This window comes from Temnothorax americanus, unplaced genomic scaffold (genome assembly GCF_048541705.1).
Source record: "Temnothorax americanus isolate GAGA-0224 unplaced genomic scaffold, ASM4854170v1 Scaffold66, whole genome shotgun sequence".
Classification (NCBI taxonomy): domain Eukaryota; kingdom Metazoa; phylum Arthropoda; class Insecta; order Hymenoptera; family Formicidae; genus Temnothorax; species Temnothorax americanus.
In genome coordinates this window covers 328,736-351,204 of record NW_027509788.1, presented here as the reverse complement: position 1 = coordinate 351,204, position 22,469 = coordinate 328,736, and the positions used below count along the sequence as shown (strand labels likewise).

The 22,469-nt window shown below is 33.3% G+C and overlaps 3 protein-coding genes and 1 long non-coding RNA gene across 5 annotated transcripts in view; 2 read left to right on the top strand and 2 right to left on the bottom strand.

Moving 5' to 3' along the window:
- LOC143905700 (cilia- and flagella-associated protein 44) overlaps window positions 1-5,086 on the bottom strand; it is a 34,202-nt gene extending 29,116 nt beyond the window's left edge. The window contains 5 exon segments of the mRNA XM_077421266.1: window positions 2,421-2,565; window positions 3,109-3,403; window positions 3,487-3,626; window positions 3,860-4,022; window positions 4,799-5,086. Coding sequence (XP_077277392.1) covers window positions 2,421-2,565; window positions 3,109-3,403; window positions 3,487-3,626; window positions 3,860-4,022; window positions 4,799-4,974 — 919 coding nt within the window. The 5' untranslated portion in view covers window positions 4,975-5,086.
- A 3,409-nt stretch (window positions 5,087-8,495) lies between these two features.
- LOC143905709 (uncharacterized) lies at window positions 8,496-14,206 on the top strand. The gene is made up of 6 exons (XM_077421277.1): window positions 8,496-8,874; window positions 9,002-9,134; window positions 9,318-9,602; window positions 10,405-10,500; window positions 10,943-11,101; window positions 11,478-14,206. The coding sequence occupies exons 1-6, from the start codon at window positions 8,721-8,723 to the stop codon at window positions 14,107-14,109; spliced, it is 3,459 nt and encodes a 1,152-aa protein (XP_077277403.1). The 5' UTR covers window positions 8,496-8,720; the 3' UTR covers window positions 14,110-14,206.
- A 2,891-nt stretch (window positions 14,207-17,097) lies between these two features.
- On the top strand, window positions 17,098-18,413 carry LOC143905720 (uncharacterized). The gene is made up of 2 exons (XR_013259299.1): window positions 17,098-17,357; window positions 17,847-18,413. It is a non-coding gene; the product is annotated as an uncharacterized LOC143905720 (long non-coding RNA).
- On the bottom strand, window positions 18,121-22,371 carry LOC143905719 (uncharacterized). 2 transcript variants are annotated; one of them, XM_077421297.1, is made up of 7 exons: window positions 22,227-22,371; window positions 21,981-22,153; window positions 21,511-21,649; window positions 21,160-21,316; window positions 20,837-20,923; window positions 20,495-20,632; window positions 18,121-18,237 (listed from the first exon to the last, which is right to left on the bottom strand). In XM_077421297.1, exons 3-7 carry the CDS (start codon window positions 21,515-21,517, stop codon window positions 18,141-18,143), a joined length of 486 nt encoding a protein of 161 aa, XP_077277423.1. In that variant the 5' UTR covers window positions 21,518-21,649; window positions 21,981-22,153; window positions 22,227-22,371; the 3' UTR covers window positions 18,121-18,140. The 2 variants fall into 2 exon arrangements, with proteins under 2 accessions (XP_077277423.1, XP_077277422.1); XM_077421296.1 differs by lacking the exon at window positions 22,227-22,371 and having other exon boundaries at window positions 21,981-22,187.
- Window positions 22,372-22,469: the final 98 nt, after the last annotated feature.

Genomic DNA, 22,469 nt, shown 5'->3' with positions numbered 1-22,469 from the left:
CACAAAAATCGTGAATAAAACACATAATTAGCACATAAAGAGTACTTAATTTCTGCATATGTGTTATTTCGTTTTTTTGTGGGGGGAAGGAGTGCTAACTTAACAGACATTTTTTAAACTGCGTGCCGATAAGGACTTTGTCGAACTTAAAACGCAATTGTGTAAACTGAAACTAGAAATAATATCTCATATTAATTTGATTGTTAAGTAAAATAATATATTACAAGAATATTTATAACAGTTATATAAACTTATGGATAGATCAGCTTGTTAGACACAAATTATTTTATATGCCGTGTAATTATCTTTTTGTAAAAGTCGTTAACAAAAAAATAATGAAGTCCTTTACTACTGTATTATTGTTATGAAAGCTAATTAAATATGAAATTTAATCTATACTTTTCCAATTATCAAATCAAATTGATGCCTACTCAACATTGGTCTAACTTTTTTATTTGAATCAAATATTTACATGTTAAGTCCGACAAATATGAGAACAAATTTTACTTTAAATATTATTTAAACTAAAATACGTTTGCGATTTAATGTGATTTTAGTTATGTTCATATTAAATCGTTTTTCGCGGGTAATTTGAAAACTTTTGCTATATTTTTAATAACTTAATGTTTTAATCTAATTAAAACTTTAATCGACTATACTGGCAATGATTATAATCATAACAACAATTATAATCGTTGTGACGAATCGCCACCCCGTTTCGACCAAGCTGGATTCTGGTCATTCTAAAATTGATGTAATTTTAGGTGCTTATAATATAAGCATCTTAATTAAATAATTAAATTTATTGCGAAAAATATTACCTCAGCCAGAGTTCAAACCTGGAATTTCCCATGACGGGTGTCATACCAATTCGACCACTGAGGCATGTGGTGATATTTATCGCAATAACATGTATTAAGTAAGATGACAAACAATAATAAGATGGAACAGTGATTTTCAGTCAAAGGTGTATATTCAAACCGAATAAGTAATATTTACTTCGCCAGTCAATAAGCATCTAAAATTACATCAATTTTAGAATGACCAGAATCCTTTGTCGAAACGGCGGGGTAACGATTCGTCACGACGATTATAATCGTTGTTACGATTATAATCATTGTCAGTATAGTCGATTAAAGTCTTAGGACCGGTTGTTCTAATTTATTGATAAACTAACTAATAGTTAAATCATATGTCTATCCTTGTTTTATTTAAAGAAAAAACAAAAACACATATATATGATTTAACTATTAGTTAGTTTACCAATAGGTTGAACAACCGGCCCTTAATTAGGTTAATTATTTGACTGGCGAAGTAAATGTTACTTAATTCGGTTTTAATGTTTTAACATCATCACGTAATAATTTATATTTTTATAAGAAATTTTTGATATTGCATCTATTCAATATAAGTATTATAATACTTTAATAAATATTTCTTTCGTTATCCTCTTTATTATTTCTCATCACTCATCACATCCCCGCTAAGAAAAGGTTTATAACATTATATGACGAAATCTAGATGAAATTGAGAAAATGCTGCAATTATGTCTCAAAATTTACAATATAATAGAAATTTAGATCTTTTTGCAAATATTGATATTTGCACAATTTATATCTAAATAATATTTCAGCAAGATAGCAGCAATATAAAGAACTATCTTAGTGGAATATTTGCAAAATTAAATTTGGAAAGAAATTGTGAAAAATAATTGCAAAATAATTGAAAAATATATTTGAGTTTTATTGTAGTGTTATTCCTGTATTATGTAGCATATTCTGTGTTTGTTGGGTCACCAATAGATGGCATCCTTTCTCGTACGTAAAATATAATGAAGAATGGTATATATGTAACTGTTACACGTCGGTGTTTGCTGAAGTGTGCTGGAATGATTTTGCTTATAAATGTTGAAATAATTGTGCAAAATTTAAACCTAAAGTTAAATTTCTCAATTTTTGTGCAGTTATTATTCAGAAATTTTATGCCAGCAAGAACGCTGAGAAATCATCTTAGCAGAATAATTGTAAAATTTCTCTCAATCAAGTGATGCAATTATTATATAATAAGATATAAAATTCTTTTCTTTGTCAGTGAAAATTAACAAGAGTGATTATTTGACCAAACTGACGTTTAATATATCGTAGCATTACATTAATCCATTCGACGTTTCGACACTAGTTTTGTGTCCTTATCAAGAGATTACTAAAAAACAACGAAGTCATGTTACATAAAAAATATATCGCACAAGGAACAATGAACGTAGAAAGAGACATAAATACCTGTCCCATATTAAAGATTAGTCGCACATAAGTTTTTTGCAGTTTTAACACTTTGTCAAATTTCAATGTTATATAATATTATATAATATTTGCGGAATTTTTTTATCGGGGATACAGTTATAACATAAAGAAAATTTTTACCAACTGATATAAGCTCCCCATTCATATACTCAAATTGTGTGATCGCTTTAGCGTGACACGGCTGCCGATTTTTTCTACATATTTCAAGAGTAATTAAACTTTCTTCCCACAGTAAAATGTTTCCCCATTCGCACCCTGATACAACCTAAAAACAATATGATTCTAAATAAGTCGGAGTCAAATAAAAGTGAATCTAAACTAAAAAATCGAGTATACATTGCCGGCTAAAAGTTTGAGGCCACATATAAAATTTGAAAATATTCCATAAACTATTATACTATTTAAAAGTCCGATTCCTATCTTACTCAATATTTTTTCTTAACTTGAAAGTATATGAATAAGCATTATATTTGGCGCAGTTGTAATTAACATAATATTGTTTAATTTCAAGAAAATGGACACTATATAATAATTCATAAAGTCTTTATTTTAAAATTGAACCGTGAACTATTTTGAAAGATGAGTGGAAAAATCTTTTGTCAGAAAAAATTAATAAATTTGTAATACTTATTTTTCATCTCGTAAAAAACATTTTTTGTAAAATTTTCAAGCATTTTATATTATTTTTATATATTTAATTACAAGATAATCAATATATAAATAATAAAAATATGTTAAATTATAATGCAAGTTTGATTTTAATTCACATGGTTATATAGTCAAAGATTTACCTTTCCGCAATACTTACCTTTCCGTCTGGCATGATATACACGCCCACAATGTCAGAGAGCTCTGTCTGACCAAATCTACCAATTTCGCCTTTTAATTTAAGCCCGGTGAACGTCTCAGAGATTTTCCAAAATTTTATATGTCCCGAGCCGCTTGTCACTAAATATCCAGGTAACGATGGAGATATCGTTACATTGTAAACATCCCGATTGTAAGATTTACATTTTAATGCTACTTCAGACTTTTGCCAATTCCAAAGGGTAAGGGTGTAATCTGGATCTCCTCCTTGCGAAACCAGCAACAAACCATCCACGCTGCAAAAGTACGTAAACATTTATTTAAAATATATAATACAGCACAATAATGCGATCTTATGCCTTAATCCTTTGTGGAATACCTGTATGCTAAATGGCAGTAGGACTTTATTGTGCCATTGTGTAAAATTGTCACAATATCCATTGAAGGCCATTTATAAATTATTATTGGAGGTTTAATACCATTTTCGCCAACAGCAATATGGTCAAACGTTGGATTTTTCTAGAGAGACAGAAGAATAATACTGTGACAAATTATATATTGCACGTTTTTATATCAAAATTATTTTTGTTTAATTTATTAAAATGTAACGAAAATGTGTGTAACGAAAACGAATTAGATTTTATTTTCTCTTATTGCATTCTTGCTTTGCCAGAATTCTTTTATTTGCATACAACTTTCTCCAAGCAAGTACTACATTATAATAGAGTTACTACATTATAAATAAAGAATACCGTCACGTGTCCAATTCCACCGCCCGTGCATCCTCTTCTAAACCACAGCTCATTTGTTGCGGTATTCAAGAAATGTAGAATATTACCAGAAGCGAAGACGACGACATTCGGTTCTACCACGCAAAGATTAAAATACCTCTGACAATCGTACGAAAACGAATGACTAATATTATCTAAGAAATAACATATGTATATTTTCAATTACGAGCTCTTTACATAGCTCACGCTTATTAAATTCTTTGAAAGCTTTAGAAAACTTCTAGATCGTCTCGTTAAATTCCATTCTGTAAATTCGGCTTACTCGAAAACAATGCCTTAAAAATCAAGGGAAGAAAGAAAGAAAGAAGCAACAACCAACGAAGATTTCCGCAACGCGATTAACGGAAGATAGAAATTAACGAAGAAAACTCGAGAAAGAAGGAAATTATTATATGTCGAGCAATCTCCATTGTAAAATAATATTTCAGAATTTTTAATAATATCTTGAAAAAAAGCGTATCAAGGAGAAGGAACGCGGAATAAATCATAATTTAATTAATAAAAAAAATGTATCGTTATATGCATATATCCATACAAATTAGACGGAAATATGAATAATGCACGCATTTTTAGAATCTTATACGAATTCCCTAGCGAAAATAAAGATCAGAGCATAAGTCAAATGTAAATTAAGGAAAAATAACAGTAGCGACTTCTAGGAAGCGATAATTGGAACAGCAAAAATTAATGGAGGCTTTCGTTTATGCTTTTGTCATTCCCTTATGTTCTCCCTTTACACTCTGATTTTTATTTTCACCGCGGGCCACTCTCAGCGATATTTTACGGAATATTCCTATACGATTCGCCCCATCACGGTACCGGTGAACATTTGCGCGGCACGAAAAGAAAAGGAGAAAGCCAGCAATTCCTTTTATAGTTTGTACAATATGAAAAGGATACTGAAACTGTAAAATGTTCATGGGCACAGTTCCATTTGGCACGCGTCTCGGTCTAGATACATATTTATTTGAGTCATATAAGGTCCTCTCCTGTACTCCGTCATCGTCTCTTCCCGCTTCCCACTTTTCTTCGTCGCGATACTCGCGTTCATGTTCCTGCGATTCGTCTTCCAGCATTTCGTTTTATCAGTATAAATGCGTCCGTTCGTTTATATTTACGTCCAGCAAAAATATAACCCGGTAGAAACCGAACGCCCGTTTGCTAATGTTGCTAAGTGGTGGTACACACATAGCGACATAAGCTTCAAGGGGGATAATAAAGGTTTCCATAGATACGTAGCATTACTAGCATTCTGTTTATTACTCGATACGTCAAATGTAGCGCATGGTGTAAAGAAAGAAAGGTGTGCTCATACCGAGGACGCGTTTTCGTATCGTTCTGCGCATTGTACCAACCGCCTCCATTTTTAAATTCGTATGTTTACGTTGAAAGACACTTAACCTTAATTTTAGACGTCTGTGCTGCAGTACCCGGCAATTACGCGAATAAAAAGTATATTAACATGCCTTCATGTGCAGTAAAAAGTTGCCGAAGTTATACGGGAAAAAAGGGATCTGAAAATCTCAGATTTTTTAGATTTCAAAAAACAAAAAATATTAATATTTATTCACGTTTTATATTATTAGTAAATAACTGTGTTTATTGGTTTTTCATTGTTTCATTTATTTTATTATACTTGACCATACATATTGTATATGTATATTTAATATATATACGTTCGTAATAAAATGTTCCGTTCGTTACTTGTTCATCTTAAAAAAAATTTTTGTAAATTTATTATTATTTTCTTTATGTGTAAATGTTTAATTTTTTTATTACAATTTTATATAATATATGCATATTGAACGTACATTTTATTTTCTTCCTTTATTTTATCCTTTTATTAATTTTATGCAAATTGTATAAAAATGAGTGTGATATGTCAATTTAATTTGCCACTACAAAATGGCGGCCGCTGGAACAAAATTTGATTAGCTGTTCAAAAACCTGCGTAATAGCACACCTTACTTTCTTTACACCATGATGTAGCGTAGGTATCATGGTGGAAGTAATAAGGTGTACTCGTATTGCGCCGGACACATTTTCGTCTGTTCTACGCATCGTGACAAAAATCGTCCATTTTGAACTCATACTAACAGATTCTTGTGTCGGTGTGTTTCCGTTTGAATCTCCTATTAAAAATTAAAAAAACATGGCGGACTTCTGTCACGTTTGTGATTGGATATTGCAAGAAACGTGCGCATAAGCAACCTCTATGAAGTTGGCCGGACAACTTCAACGTATCGAACTTTCATTAATTGGAATCGATTGGTGGTCGTTTGGTGGTCTTTGGTAGTCTAGTCCGATCGTTTGGTGGTTAGTCGTTTTCCTGTAAAATAAAAATAAAATTTCCGGTGTGAAGTTAGCCGGACAATTTTTATTTTTCAACCAATTTAACTCTTTTATAGCTCATTCGACGCGGAATTGTTTGGTGGTCACGAATATCATCATAAAAACGTTTGGTGGTCAACCGTTTTCCCAGAAAATAGAAAAAACTGTATGCGCATAATGCCGGACATATCACCTCTGTGTCACTAGTCGGAACAATATTGTATTTATCACCCAAATTGACTTTGATAAGGCTCATTCGACGCGGAATTGTTTGGTGGTCACGAATATCATCATAAAAACGTTTGGTGGTCAATGGTTTTTCTGAGATATAGAAAAAACCGTACTCTCACGCCATTGGTCGCATGACTCCGTGACGTTGGCTCGGTAATATGATGGATAAACATTATTTATCAATCAAATTGACTTTCATATGGTTCAATCGACGCGGAATCGTTTGGTGGTCACGAATATTGTCATTAAAACGTTTGGTGGTCAATCGTTTTCCTAAGAAATAGATAAAACCGTACTCTCACGCTATTGGTCGCATGACTCCGTGACGTTGGCTCGGTAATTTGATGGATAAACATTATTTATCAATCAAATTAACTTTCATGCGGCTCAATCGACGCGGAATCGTTTGGTGGTCACGAATATTGTCATTAAAACGTTTGGTGGTCAATGGTTTTTCTGAGATATAGAAAAAACCGTACTCTCACGCCATTGGTCGCATGACTCCGTGACGTTGGCTCGGTAATTTGATGGATAAACATTATTTATCAATCAAATTGACTTTCATACGGCTCAATCGACGCGGAATCGTTTGGTGGTCACGAATATTGTCATTAAAACGTTTGGTAGTCAATCGTTTTCCTAAGAAATAGATAAAACCGTACTCTCACGCTATTGCGCATAGTCCCTCGTGATCGAATATAAATGGATCGCGTCGCTTCGCTAATGATCGGATGAACACTTTCTCAAAAACGCAACAAAATATTTGCTCCACGAAATAAGCTCGCACAAATCGCATCTGACAAAACTGAAATTTAACAATTATATGTAAAATCATAAAGCTATAAATTAGTTTTTGTTTTTAACAAGAGAAGTTGAGACACGTAGCGATAAAATTGAATGAATTTCCAACACGATAAAGATAAGTTTAATAATTTTCTTCTACGTTTCCTTTTTAAAAAATAAAAATGTTAAAAAAAATCAAAATAAAGTAATATGTAACAAAAGTAAAAGTACTTGGTGTAAATTTTTAAAAGGAGGAAGCAAGTTTGAAAGAATAATATGATGAATCAACATTCTCTGAATACATATAGAAACCATTCAATTTTTTCCCGACGCGTTGTGGAAAATATGACGGCTCCGTATAATCGTTAATTACCCCGAGACATATGCTAACGAACCGTCGTAAGCAAATTCCTCGAAACGTTCGCTACAAGAGAAAACGAAAACAATTTTGGGACAAGAACGGAAGCGTTCGTTTGATCGTCATCGTCTTCGTTTCTAAGCCGAAATACGTATACTCCACTAAGATAAATCATAATTATTCTTGATATCAGCATTCGCGGCATCCTAAAGTCCCGATGGATAAAAACTAAATACTTAGTAGCATCCGAGTTTGAGTCGGGCAACGTGAACACAGTTACACGTTTGCCCGTCTCTGTGAAAAAAAAACGCGACGATCACCTTTTTTCTTTCTTTTCAAGTACTCTGTATACTTGTAAACTATAAATGTATAAAAACGATTAGGTACTCGCCGCGATGGAAAGAAAGTAACACAATACAATTTCTTTATGATTCTCGAAATCAAATCTGTTTGGATTTCTAAGCACAAGGAAAAACATCTCTTTTGCTTATGTATTATTCGACAAAGCAATGATACTCTTCATATGGAGTGTCAGTAACGGCTGTCGCATACTAACAATGGAAACGAAGACGAGGGCGAAAACGGATAAAAGATTGAAAAGCGCACTCGGAAGGGAAATGAAAGCACCGCGAGCTTCCTCTTCTCGACGGTCCTTCGACTTTATTCGCGAGGCAACGATACTTTACGCAAATATCCAGTATTTTCTGTATACAATCATAATTAGTTAATCATCCGTCGACGAAACATATCGCTCGCGTTAAAACAGCCGCTTCGGCGTAAACTGCTATATCAGCCTTGATACGTTACTGCCTTTTGCTACGCGGACGACCAGAAAGCATTTTCAGGCCGTATTCATGGTGGAAGAATACATGGTGTGCGCAAAACTCGTAAACCACGCCTCTTTTCAGCCTTTGGGGCACGAAAAAACACAGGGCAGGCAACTGCGAAAAACAAAATGTTTAGCTTTGAAAGTTTGGTACGATTGGTGTCTAAACATCCTTCTCGCACTCCCTGGTTATTATCTTCTATCTTACTTGATCTTACTTTACTTCTGCATATGTCATTGTTGACATTCTCTGTCGAAACGTGAGCGTCGTGAAACGTGAAAAATCGTTGAAAATGGTGCGTTGCATAGTGAAAAACTGTGAAAATAATTGCAGAACATGCACACCGGAGCAAGCAAATTTTCATAAATTACCGGATAACAAAATAATCCGTGAAGGATGGTTTCGGAGCATTGGAGAGGTTATATTGCCTTCGAACATCGTTAACGGTATGCCTCTGCATGATAAAATTTAAATTTGTTTATTTTGATATACTGTATCATGAAGTAACAAAAACTATATTGTTTGAAAGATCAGAAAAGTTTTGTAATGTATCTCTTTTATCTGTTATTTAAGCACGAATTTGCTCCGTACACTTTACTCCGGAATCTTTCATTCAATCAAAGAGAAAAAGAGGAGAAAATATTTTTAAAAGACGACTTTTGCCAACTGCTGTACCAACGTTGCATCTGGTAACAACAAACGAACAGTAAGTTGGATGTGTAATTTATTAAACAAAGCAAATATTGACGCTCTCTTTTTTAAAAATAATTATTAAGAATAATAAAATTAACATAAACTATTAATATTCATACGCTTATGACAAGATGACTATGGATGTTGCTCCAAGAACCATGTGACAATGAAACTACATTTATATTTTCTTTATTAGGGCACATGACAAAGGCAATGTAAATTGTAACATTGTTAAGCGGACCTTTAATTTGGTTTGTCCATCAACGTCACCTCTAGAAGCAATAAATGCTGCAAGTCTGTCGCCTGTGCCAGGCCCATCAAAGGAGAGAATCTCATCTGTTGAGCCGGAACTTTCATCTTTGCTACGTTCATCAACACCCGTATCAAGGATGATGACAGAACCTTTGCTTGATTTAGGTCTGCTGGATAAGGCAGATATGACAGGTCAACATGAAACTCCAACAACGTCAGTGTCTTGTCGGTATGTATTACTCTACAAGTACTTAATTAGCGCTACTAATAATAATAATCTCATAAATAAATATTTTAGTACCCACAAACCACTACAGATATCAATAGATCCATAAAAAAAAAACAGTTTTCTTCAGATCTTTGGTCATACCACAGGCAATAAAAAGTTTATAAAAATCATTATCAGTGATAAAGTCTCATAAAGTACAGATTCTTATGGAGGATTCACATTACGTCCGATGTTCGACGTACGACGATCCGACATCCAATAACAGAATTTATTATTAGAGACAAAAATTTCCTATTGGATGTCGGATCGTCGTACGTCGAACATCGGACGCAGTGTAAATCCTCCATTATTAAACAAACCTGCCCTTGAGAACGTTTTGTTACTCGTGGTAAGACCGAAGGCCTGAAAACTGTTTTTACTACCGACTGCAGTTTTCATGTGCTGAAAAATACAAATAGAATTTTCAAATCCTGCACTCATTACTACGAATAACGAACTTTATTCTTAAAAGACGTATAAGACTTTTCTTTGCCAGCAAATAAAAAAAAGTTCAAATAATAAATACTTCCTTCTTGACTTTATCTGGCATTTATTAAAAATCAATTACAAACGACACAACGTTTCGACTAGGCGCTTCCTAGTTATTCTTAAGTGTACCTATCAATAATTACAAATATTTAACTAGGAAGTGCCTAGTCGTAACGTTGTGTCTCGTTTGTAATTAATTTTAAATAAATGCCAGATAAAGTTAAAAAGGAAGTATATTTATTATTTATACTTTATTCTTTTTATGTCTTTTCAGAAATCCTTGGCTGGAACCAAATGGCAGGGTCAACCGTACACCAGAAGGGCCTTTTGATTTGTTGTGCAACGTACGGAATTTTACGTTCCCAACAAGGTTTGTAATACTCACTTTGAAGATATATCAATTCGGGTTTTTTGACAAATGTCTATTGGTTTCAATAAAAAATTATTTTTTGTTGAATTATTCAATCTACCATAAAATGTATGACAATTAAGAAATCTCTCATCGCCCACATAGTTGTCTCACAAACATATTAAACAAGTTGTGAGAAAAATGTTAAGTCAATCGGTTCAACCCTTTCATCTCAAGAACAGTGTACCTTGTCAATGATTATGAATATACACAAATTGGTATATCTTCGGATTGATTGTTTATTTTTTTCTTACATTTCGTGAAATTACATTTGCAGACAACATTTGTATAGTAGATAACAAATATCTATAATTGATTTTGAGATTTGAGATTTATTGTCTTTTTGCTATGACTTTTTCCGACTAACTAAGTTTTCGAGTTTACTTATGCATTTCTTTTGTAGGTGTGAAAGAAAGAAAGCTGTATTACATAGGCGCAGTGAACTTTCAGCCGTTCGTCAATTGAAATATGGGAAAACCCGTTTGACGTCGAAGATCACGGGAAAAGAGGAGAATGAGTATTTCAGCGAGGAAGGAAGTCAACGATTGAAACGTCAGCATCGGTGAGAAATACTTCCTTATTTACTGCATAATTAAATATTTTGTTACGTTATCAGCATTATTTTTTGAGAAAAAAAATGTTTGTTTTTTAAAGTAGTATTAAAAAATGTAATAATCTGTCAGCTGTAATGCTAACATTTGTATTAAACTATTTTTAATGTAAACAATTTTAAAAAATGCAGTAGCGGTAATTTTTTCAGTATTAAAGTGAGATCACCTACAAAATTTTAAACTAATTTTTCATTTTCACATTTCCTTTATGTAACGAAATGACATCAATATTCTTCATATCTTTCAGACTGTACAGTAACTTGAAAATAATATAAAAAAATATTATGTAAAATGTAACGCAAAATAATGATCTAAAACTTATTTCAGATTTGTGGATGACAATTGCACCGGCATCAGTAGCCGTGACAACACGACACGCAAGGAAGAGGATCCGTATGAGACAATTAAGTGGATGAAGGATGAATTAAACCATTATCGAACACTTGGAGAATTTCATAAAAATTTATCGGAGAATCACTTTCAGGAACAAAACTTGTTTCAAGCGAATAACGTGGCATTAAAATTGGAATTAACAGAACGGGAACAGCAGTTAAAGGCAATTCTTGCCGAAAATTTAACACTGAAAAAGTCCATTGCCGATCTTCATGTAAGATTAGAGACAACGAATCTCGAAAAAGAAACAGCACTGACAGTGGGTGTCACTGAAAAGGTCAAAACGGTACTAAACCCATATTTTACCGAGGGGCAAATACGGTGCTTATTAGAAAATAAAAAATGGGTGAAGTGGTCAGTTGATGATTATGCTTCTGCCATTTCGTTTCGGAGCATCAGCCCCAAAGCATACCGTTACTTTCGTTTAAAATTACACTTTCCTCTACCATCGCTGGCATCATTACGAAGATGGGCACTAAAAAAGTTTGATGTCTACAAAGGCTTTTTAATGGACGTACTAGCGATCATGAAGCAGAAAAGTGCAGACCTATCTGAAATAATGAAGATCACTGTACTCACTTTTGATGAAATGGCAGTATCTGATGAAGTACGCTTCGACTCGAAATTACAAAAGTTGATCGGACCATGCTCCAAAGTACAGGTCATTATGGTACGTGGACTATTTGGGAATTGGAAGCAACCCATTTATTATAAATTTGACCAGCCAATGAAGAAAAACATTTTGGATGATGCATTAACACTCTTGCATAATGCTGGATATCAAGTTGTTGCATGCACATCAAACATGGGGAACAAGGGAGTATGGGGAGAATTGAAGATCACTCCCCAGAAACACTACTTCCAACATGCGTCAATTAAAGACGCTAAAGTGTTTGTTTTTGCAGACGTTCCTCATCTTCTTAAGCTTCTAAGGAACTGGTTTATTGATGATGGCTTTACATTAAGCAACTGCAAAAAGACATTTACTTCTCAAGTTTATGAGGAAATTGTGAAGATGGGTAACTCTGGAGATCTTCGCATAGCTCACAAAATAACCCAACAACTCCTTAATGCTCGACAAAACTTGGGGCAGTCAGTGCACCCGGCAGCAAAACTCTGGTCCCACACTGCTGCGAAAGCCATCAAATGGGGCGGTGATCACCAGCTTTTAAAAGAGGTGGAATATCTCAAATACTCTGATTTCGTCCTGACTGTTAATAATTGGTTTGATGTTCACAATTCCCAAACCAAGTACGGCACACACCCAGGTGTTAATGGTTATGGTATGGATCTGGAAAAGCAAGAACAAATATTATCTCTGATGACTTTGCACATGGAGAGCATGCGAGTGGGCCGCAGGACAAAGATGATGCTATTTCAGGAAGGCATTATTATCAGCAACGCTTCTCTACGTGCATTACATGATTATCTTAAAATCAAATTCCCCCAAGATTTCCAATATATAATAACACGCCGACTCCAACAAGATATATTGGAAAACTTCTTTTCGTATATTAGGGGAATGGGTGCAACTAATGACAACCCCTCTGGGTACGACTTTCGGTACAGACTCCGTTGGTACGTCCTTGGTAAACATTCACAAGCTTTGTTTACCATGAACAGAAATACGGAAGAAGATTTAAATGCAACATGCATGTCTTCATTATCAAGTGCTGGCACTTCTCACACTGCAGAACAGCCTACATCTCGATATGTACAATCGGCTCAAACGACGTCGACAAGCACATCTGTGAAAAACATGACTTTATCAACCCCAAATTCAGAGTTACGACTTAATTCGTTTAATGAAAATTTCACGGATGCGACTGTTGTAGAAGACAATTTCAAATGTGCAGACGATAATCTCCAAGAAGAAATAACTCTCACACAGGAATTATTTAAAAACATTATTAATATTACATGCGATGAATTATTGGAGAATTCCGTCCATGAGAGAGATAATGACAGAAGTGACAATTTTGAAATCTTGGATGATGATGTATGTGAGAATGAAAATGAAGAAAACGACTTGTGGAACTTTATGCAATGTGGCTTCAAAATCCAACATCAAGAGAAGGAACCAGTCAGCTGTACCAATAGCAGCGATATAGTCCAAACAGCAGGACTGCAATATGTTGCGGGTTATGTAGCCCATCGCTTCATATCAAAATATCCATTTTTAGGAGAGCGTACAATCAACATTACTGACAATTCTCGTACGGAAGAATGTGACTGGGTAAAAACAGTTTCCAAAGGGTACCTAATTCATCCATCAGAGGAGCTTATGAATCTAAGCAAAGTTGTGGATGAATGCTTTGTAGCTTTCCACGGTAAAGGCTTTTCAACTGAAGATTATGTCATCCGAAAAGTTGTCTCCCTCGTTAAAAACTCCGGATACGATTCAAATTGGGTACCTGAGGAAGTGCTACAATGCCTCGTTAGAACTCGCACATACATCAGAGTGAACGAAATTAATAAAAGAAAAAATATAAGAAAAGAAGTAAAAAGAAAGACAAAAAAGTTAAAAAAAATAAATGTTCTTCCTGCAAAAAGAAAGCGCAAATAAGCGCAATTTCGTCTACTCGAGAAAAAACAATGTACAATATATATAACGTTTGTAATTTTGTATTAATTATGTAAATATACTTGACAGAATGAAATAATGTATATAAATATGAGTACCTAAAAGTAAAATTTATAGTAATATTGTAATAAATTACATTTTTATTTCATACAACTCTCACTTTCTTAATTTTTAATGTTTCGAAACTTATGTTAGTATGCAAGAAGAAAAAGTTGTTTCAAGAAATGTTTCAAAATAATACCACACTGTCGAGAAAGGATTGAAAAACATGAAAACACTTACACTTACATTTATTAATTTTATTCGTGCAATTTTATTTTTAATATTGATATTTTTTAAATATTTTTTTTATATTAAAGTATGTATTAAGAGATGTAAAAGAAACATTAAAGATAACAAATAGTAAGAAGGAATACATTCAGGATTTAGAGGTTTCTATTTATGCAACAAACTGTCTACTTTTACATATATAATTTCACACGATTAACGAATTATCAATTAATGTCACATAATACACATATGTACATATGTTACAGTCTAGTCAGTTATAGTAAATTCTGCAATGTACCGCCACTTACATCCCTAGGATTCTAGGGATTTTTTTATGTTGGTAGACATATATTTTTTCGTGTCGCAATCAGAAAGAAACAATAGATTTTAGACAAAGAAAGAGTCGTTTTGCGCACACCATGTATTTTTCCACCATGGCCGTATTGCTAAAGAATCCAAGACGCGGCAATTCTTCTTGAGCTCGAGGAATAATCGAGTGTGATTGGTCTATTTTCTTACGGTCTTACGATTATGGGCCGGTATCACAGTCTCCGATTAACGTGATTCTCCGATTAAACTCACTCTGCATCTCTTTCTAACTATCCCCCTAGAAAGAGACGAAGAGTAAGTTTAATTGGAGAATCTAGGGAGAATCACGTTAATCGGAAACTGTGATACCGGCCCTATGATTAAAACTTTGTTACGTGCAATGGCCTTTACCGTCGACTTTCCGTCAACTCTGCTCTTAGGGCTTCAAAAGGATTTAGCCGTCGCTCGTTTTTTTTTATTAAAAAATATAGTTATTCACAAAAAATGTTTGGAAAATATAGCAGTTATTTTTTAACGGGATGGAAGTGCACATGCATGTAAGCGAAAGAGAGCAACCATTTGCGTATCACACAGGATCACTTAGCTTTTGGCCTTGGCTGCGTTCGGAAACATCACCCGGGTACACACGGGTATACTCCCTTCTACTTCTAACTCGCTGAGATAGAAAGAGAAAAGAGTATTCTCGTGTGCACTTGGGTGACGTTTTCGAACGCAGCTTTTAGGCCGGTATTCATAGGCGGTTCTTATTTCAAGACCGTCTTAAGTAATGTCTTATGCTGGTACTACGTTTACGCGAGCGTTACTTTTGTAGTAACTTATGATAATTCACCTGTTTACGCGGAATAAATTATCGTAAGTTACTACAAAATCCCGTTTATGCGAAGGAATTATCGTAAGTTACTACAGAAGTAACGCTCGCGTAAACGTAGTATGGGTCTACAATGCGAGTTGCAAAGTCGTGAAGTCGCAAGAATTGACTAATCACAGTCGAAATTGAAGAGAATATTCGACTGTGATTGGTCAATTTTTGCGACTCACGACTTTACGACTTGCATTGTAGACCCAGCATTAAGATGCTAATACGGCTCTGTGATTGGTTTATATAACATCTTAAGATTGTACATACATACTTAAAACGGTCTTAAATATAAGAACCGACTATGAATATCGGTCTTAGTATGTACACTGGGCAACATAATTATCGCAAAAAAATTTGCCCAAATTCAAATAAGCATAACTCCGCGAAAAATTGTCATATCTGAAAGATTTTTTTCTTTTAAGGGTGAAGTCTGTACTTTAAGGAACCATTGTTAGATTTTGAATTTAGTCTTTCCCCTCCCGCCGTTCTTCCAAAAATAAGGACGTGTTTGGTCTCCAAAAAATTGCATACTTTGACACATTCTACGGAGTAGAATGAATTTTTTTCGTAATAACTATCATATGGCAACCATCGTAAAATATAGACTTTTCCCTGCAAATTAAAAAAAATTCAGTCTGTACAATTTTTTTTGCCGAGTTTTAACTTATCAAAGTTACCTATGCATCTTTTACTACGTTTACGCGAGCGTTACTTCTGTAGTAACTTACGATAATTTGTTCGCGTAAACGGGATTTTTCTTCGCGTAAACGGGATTTTGTAGTAACTTACGATAATTTACGCCGCGTAAACGGGTAAATTATCGTAAGTTACTACAGAAGTAACGCTCGCGTAAACGTAGTATTTGTGCATTCAATTACGGCCAACATTAAGGCCATCGCACACAAAATGCATAGCTTAGCATAAGCGTAGCATAAAACCGCTGGACCAATGAGCATCTTGTCTGCGTTCGTTTATTCCCGTTGGGAGCTATTGGAAAAATAAAATGTATAATACATGTAACGTACATTATAGATTTTGTTTTCCGAATAACTCCCAATGTGAATAAACGAACGCAGGCCTTATGTAAATCAATATGGCGACTTTATGCTGGATGCTCATTGGTTTAGCGGTCTTATGCTATGCTTATGCAGCCTATGCAATTTTGTGTGCGATGGCCTTAAGTATTACCCGATGAACACTACGGGGAGGTTATTGGTCGGATTTTGCCTATTACTCTGTATTTATGCTTTCTACTATTCTCTGCTTTAACAATAAAGATTGCTAATTTTAAAATATATAATTGAATGAAGTTGTAAATAACAAAATAACATATGATCTAATAGTAAGAAGTGAAATATATGTATGTATGTACAAAAGGCCTTCATACACAAATCGACGGAAGACGTAAGATGTAAATTGTAAGGAAATCCACCAATCAGAGTCGACTATTCCCCTCTTTAAGAGGGAAGAAGAGGGGAATAGTCGACTCTGATTCTGATTAGTGGATTTCCTTACGATTTACGTCTTACGTCTTCCGTCGATTCGTGTGTCCGGGAGTCCGGGGCTTGTGAGTCTGGACCATGGTGGAAATATACATGGTGTGCTCAGTATTGGTCTGTCTTTTTCTAAAATCTCCCGGCTCTCTCTTTTCTTGTCGCCGAAAAACACAGGCTTCCATCAACAAAATATCCCTAGAATAGTGGGTATTTTGTGTTGTTACGATGCAGAATTCGACCCTCTTCCTGTGATTTTGGTTTCGTGTAAAATAAAGGTAAGATGTTTTTTTAAATTAAAACTAAAATATTTGGCCATTATTCGTAACAGTAATAAATATAATATGCAATAAATTTATATAATAATGAAAGTAAAAAACAGGAAAAAAAGATTTATTTTAATATACTGTCGATTAATTTTTCATATCTATTTTTTTTAAATAAATACTATTTTTTTTTATAAAGACTATTGTTTATTAAAGACATTGTAAATTATTCATCATAGATGATCCACAATGTCTCGGTAGCTTCCTCTTCGAATGTAGGCTTGCATTATTCATATTACATGCAATGTGTACGTTAAATTTTTTTTTATTTACTTGTTTTCACGATTGTTTTGTAATTAATTTATATAATTAATAATACTTTTTAAATAATTCTTCTTTACTTACAACTAATTATTAGATAACTTAATCAATGTGATAAACTGGCTTCTAGTACTTTCTGTTATATTTACTAAATAAAAAATCATTCTTTTCTATGTTTAGACCGAATTCATTCAAGCTGTTGAATTGGAACAAGTAGATAAGAAAATCAATATTATCAGTCCAGAATGTGATACGCAAAATGCTTGTCTATCAGCAAAACCGAAGCTGCCAAAGATATAATTGCATATTGACTGTCACATATTTGCTACCAGGTCGAGGTATATTAATGAACTTGCAGGAGTTAAGGATTAATAAAAGGTATCTCTAAAAGTAAAGTTGACAGAAGATTAAGGTTTATTTAATATATACACAAAGACAATGTTTATTTAATATATACACAAAGACAATGTTTATTTAATATATACACAAAGACAAGGTAACAATCATATTAAACAAGTTTCTTTTATTTATGTACATTTTCTTCATATTCAGCAAACCACTTATTTTGCATCTGAAAAGTTGTTTTTGAGTTTTCTGTAGACTTTAGTTACGAAAAATATAAGTGGAGTTTCATGTGTGAACGTGCATTTTTATTCCATGGGGATTTAATGTGGGCATAGATGAAGGGATTCTTTCCATGGCCCAATCAGATTTTAGTGCCAACTATAAACATCTTAAAAAAGAAAACAGCAAACACGAAGAAAGAACCTATTTAATGCTTATTCGTTTTTGATTCGAACAATTATTAACAAACCTTACCATGAATTCAAATATAATTTGGTTAAATTAAGCAAATGTGGAGCTGTCAAAGATGCTATTGAAGGTAATTGAGAAGTTTATTGCTAACGGACAGACTCTAATCTTGCTGGTCTTTTTCATTCCAATATATGCATTTTCTTTACGATGAGCTTTTGATTGTATTACTCGTATAAGCGAGTATTGATTAAGGTAAAGTTAGAATACGATAATTTAAAATATTACTTTATATACATAAATAATTAGAATTGCACTTCTGTGATTCTTGAAACTTATTTCTATTGTTCGAATGTCAAAGTGGGCATGTGTAACTCCTAAAGGATATACAAACCTTTTGTGGAATCGAAATAAAAGTGTAATTGTTATTTTTTATGCATATAAAATTATATTTCATTTTTCTATTCATATGGTATTCTCCCTTTGAATAATTAATATTTGCACTTGTACACTTATACGAGTTTTACAAACATAAACTTGTCACAAAGATAATATTAATATTTAAATAATAAATCTATCGTCTGCACCAATGTAAAAAACAATCAAATATGAAAATTTCGACCTACGCAGACACGTGCTGATGGTCATGCACTAACCAACTCACATATCATTGATGCCACTTTAGTAACTTGAAGTAACTTTAGTTGTATTATAGATACACTTGTATCGATACAATTGTTGAGTAGTTGGTTAGTGCATGACCATCAGCACGTGTCTGCGTGGGTCGAAATTCTCATGTTTGATAATATTAATATTCTACGTACGAGTGTAAAACATTAATGCACTTCATCCTTGCCTATGTATCCATGTGCAATGTATAGTGGAATTATTTTGATATGAACTTTTGTCATTACTTATCTGATCATTGATATTATTGATAAATTTCATTGCATTTAAATAATTGTCTAGAAGTAGAAATAAATTTAACAACCAATCTACCAACAAAATGAGTGATGAGAAAAGTTAATACAAATGTATGTTAGGAACAGATTTTGCGAAGCCGTTATTGGTGAAAAGCTTATTCCTTTATTAACTTATTAACAACTTGAGACCTAATCTATTATGTACAATAATTGCACATAAGTTTGCAAATAATAAATTCTTCCAAACTTATTCTAGTAATTAACTTTATATGATTACACATTTATACTCTAACAATGTACATACCAATGCACTGAGTTCATAGCTTGGAATTGGTTCTTTCATAGTTGATAGTAAATGAAATAAAATTATATTTAATAATAATGCTAATGATGAAATAATTAATTTAAAAACTTAATGTCAGAATAATTCCATTACAGTTTGCACATGGATATATTAGCGTATATACCTTGATATCCGAAGGATATCACACAGAAGTGCAATTCTTATTTTTTTTTTATATATAAAATTATTTTTCTATTTATCGTACTCTCTTTTTTCATTAATCAATACTTACTTATACGACTATTACAATCATAAGCTCATCGTAAAGAAAATGCAGACATTCGAATTAAAAGAACCAGCAAGATCTGAAAAGTCTGCCCTTTGTCAATAAATTCTTCAATACCTCCAATAATATTTTTTGACAACTCCATATTTGCTCAATTGAACCAAAGCATGTTTGAATTCACGGTACGGCTTGTTAATAATAGTTCGAGTTGAAATGGAATATATATTGAGCATGTCTGCTTTATTTATTGAGCATTTCTTTGTATTTGCTAGGTTTTTCAAATCTTTTCTTGGCACTGCTTTGACAGAATTACCTTTTTCCTAATGGATTATTGCGATCACATGTAAACAAATAGTAAAAAATTACATGATACAGCACTTTAAAAAAGTACATGATTCTTTAAATTACTTGAAAAATGAATATTATACTTTTCAACATGTCATTTGAAACTGTTATGCTTTTAAAACGTAAACTTAAGTCACTTTTTTTAAACTGATGATAAATAATGAATATCAATGCAATTACAAATTAATCATTACTACATATATTGCACCATAAATAGGCAGTAAAGTATTTCACTCACCGACGTTGACGTTTCAATGGTGGACTTCCTTGTTCACTATTATATGCTGCCTCGTGAACTTTCGTCTTCGAAGTAAACCGTTTACTCCTCGATCGTACTGTACTACACTTATGTAGTACTACCTTCTTCTTTTTGGATCTACAAAATATACATATATAAGGTCATTAAAGAATTTCCTAACTTGTCACTGTAAAACTTAATTATTGTATTGTTAAAACTAAACAAGAATTAACAGATATAAACAAATTGTGCAACGCATTGAAATGGACTTGCTGAAAAATTTGTTAAAAATTTTCCATCTATGCGTACGAGTGTGTTACATCACGAATAAATTTTACTAACCTTGTTGGAAAACTCTCACTGCGCAACAGTTCATAGGATACTTCCTGAACATCGTTGTCACTGTTAGTTGGTTCCTGGCAACGATTACTGAAAAAACATATAGAAAATAATGTTACAATTAATGTACACCGAACTTATAGTGATGACACATGGAAAAAAACCTGTGCACATTGCATTTCAAAAGAATCAAAATATCTTTAAATGACTCACTTAAGTCGAATGTATATTACACAACTGTAGGAATTACATTATTTATTGTGGAAAAAAATAACTTGAATACAAGATATATCCTCAAAATGTGGTACTTGTATTTTAATACATACCTAGTAGATACTAATGTTAAATCTTGTAAGTGCTCAGTGACTCCTACGGGGGATGGTACTGGGGTCGAAGATCGTATCGGAGTATTTGTGTTCGTAGATGGGCAAACCAAATGAAACTCCCGCCGTATCACCTTCATATTATTTTCTTCAGGAGATGCTGTAATTTCATATACATACTACAGAAAGACTACAATTGCTAGCTTTGTAATTTTAATAAATATCAGAGCAATGAAAATGATTGTTATATCTCGTCTAATAATTCATAAATAACATATGATAGCACTATATATTATTAACGATATGGAGCTATGGTTACAAAAGGACTATATTGATTTTTCCTTGTTAACTTACTGTTCATTTAATGGCTGCAGATGCAATGTAGGCACAGCGGATGGCAAAAGACTCCGCCTTTTTGAAATTTTTTCTGCAGCTCTCTTCCTCTTCGGCTGAACAAATGACTCTGGCGTAAAGTGCATTGAACAAATTCTTGCTGTAATAACAAAAAATCGTAATGTATTTTGTTGATGTATCAACATCACCTTTAATTTACTTCTGGATGAATGTTATTACTAATGTTATAACATTTTTAACTAACGCTCGGAGTCAATTGAATAAAAAAAATGTTCCTTCAAATTAGCTAACTGACGTTTATTTATGTATATTTTCTTAAAAATTAATTTCTATCAAATTTACCTAAAAACAAAATGAAAACAGCAGTTTATCACTATTAATTTCTCATTTCTTATTAAATAATTTGATAAAATAAGCATAGACATAAGCAAACAATATAAAGCATTATATTTATTATTATTAAGACTTACCGTTCACCGTATTGGAAGGAAGGACAACTTCTCCGATATTTTTGTACCATCCTTCACGCATGATTTGGTTTTCCGGTATTTTGTGGAAACTGACTTCCTCCGGAGTACATGTTGTATTGGTGTTTTTACAATTTTTGACAATACACCGCACCATTTTTGCGTTCTCCAAGCTCCTGAAATCAATTTTCAAAATTAAACAAACGTTGTCTAGTCAGTCGAAGTTAACAATACACCCAGACACTTTACCTGAAAGAGACAGACGACGACAGAGGAGTACGAGATACACACACGATTCACGTGCAAGAGAGACGCTACTAGTACAGTAGTGCCAAACTTCCAACGCTAAACATTTTGTTTCTCACAGTTGCCCACCCTGTGTTTTTCGGTGACATTCACGTGGAAAAGGGGCGTGGTTTACGAGTTCTGATGAGGGTGCCATTACATGGAGCGCGGAAACGCGGAAACGCGGAAACGCGGAAGCGCGGAACA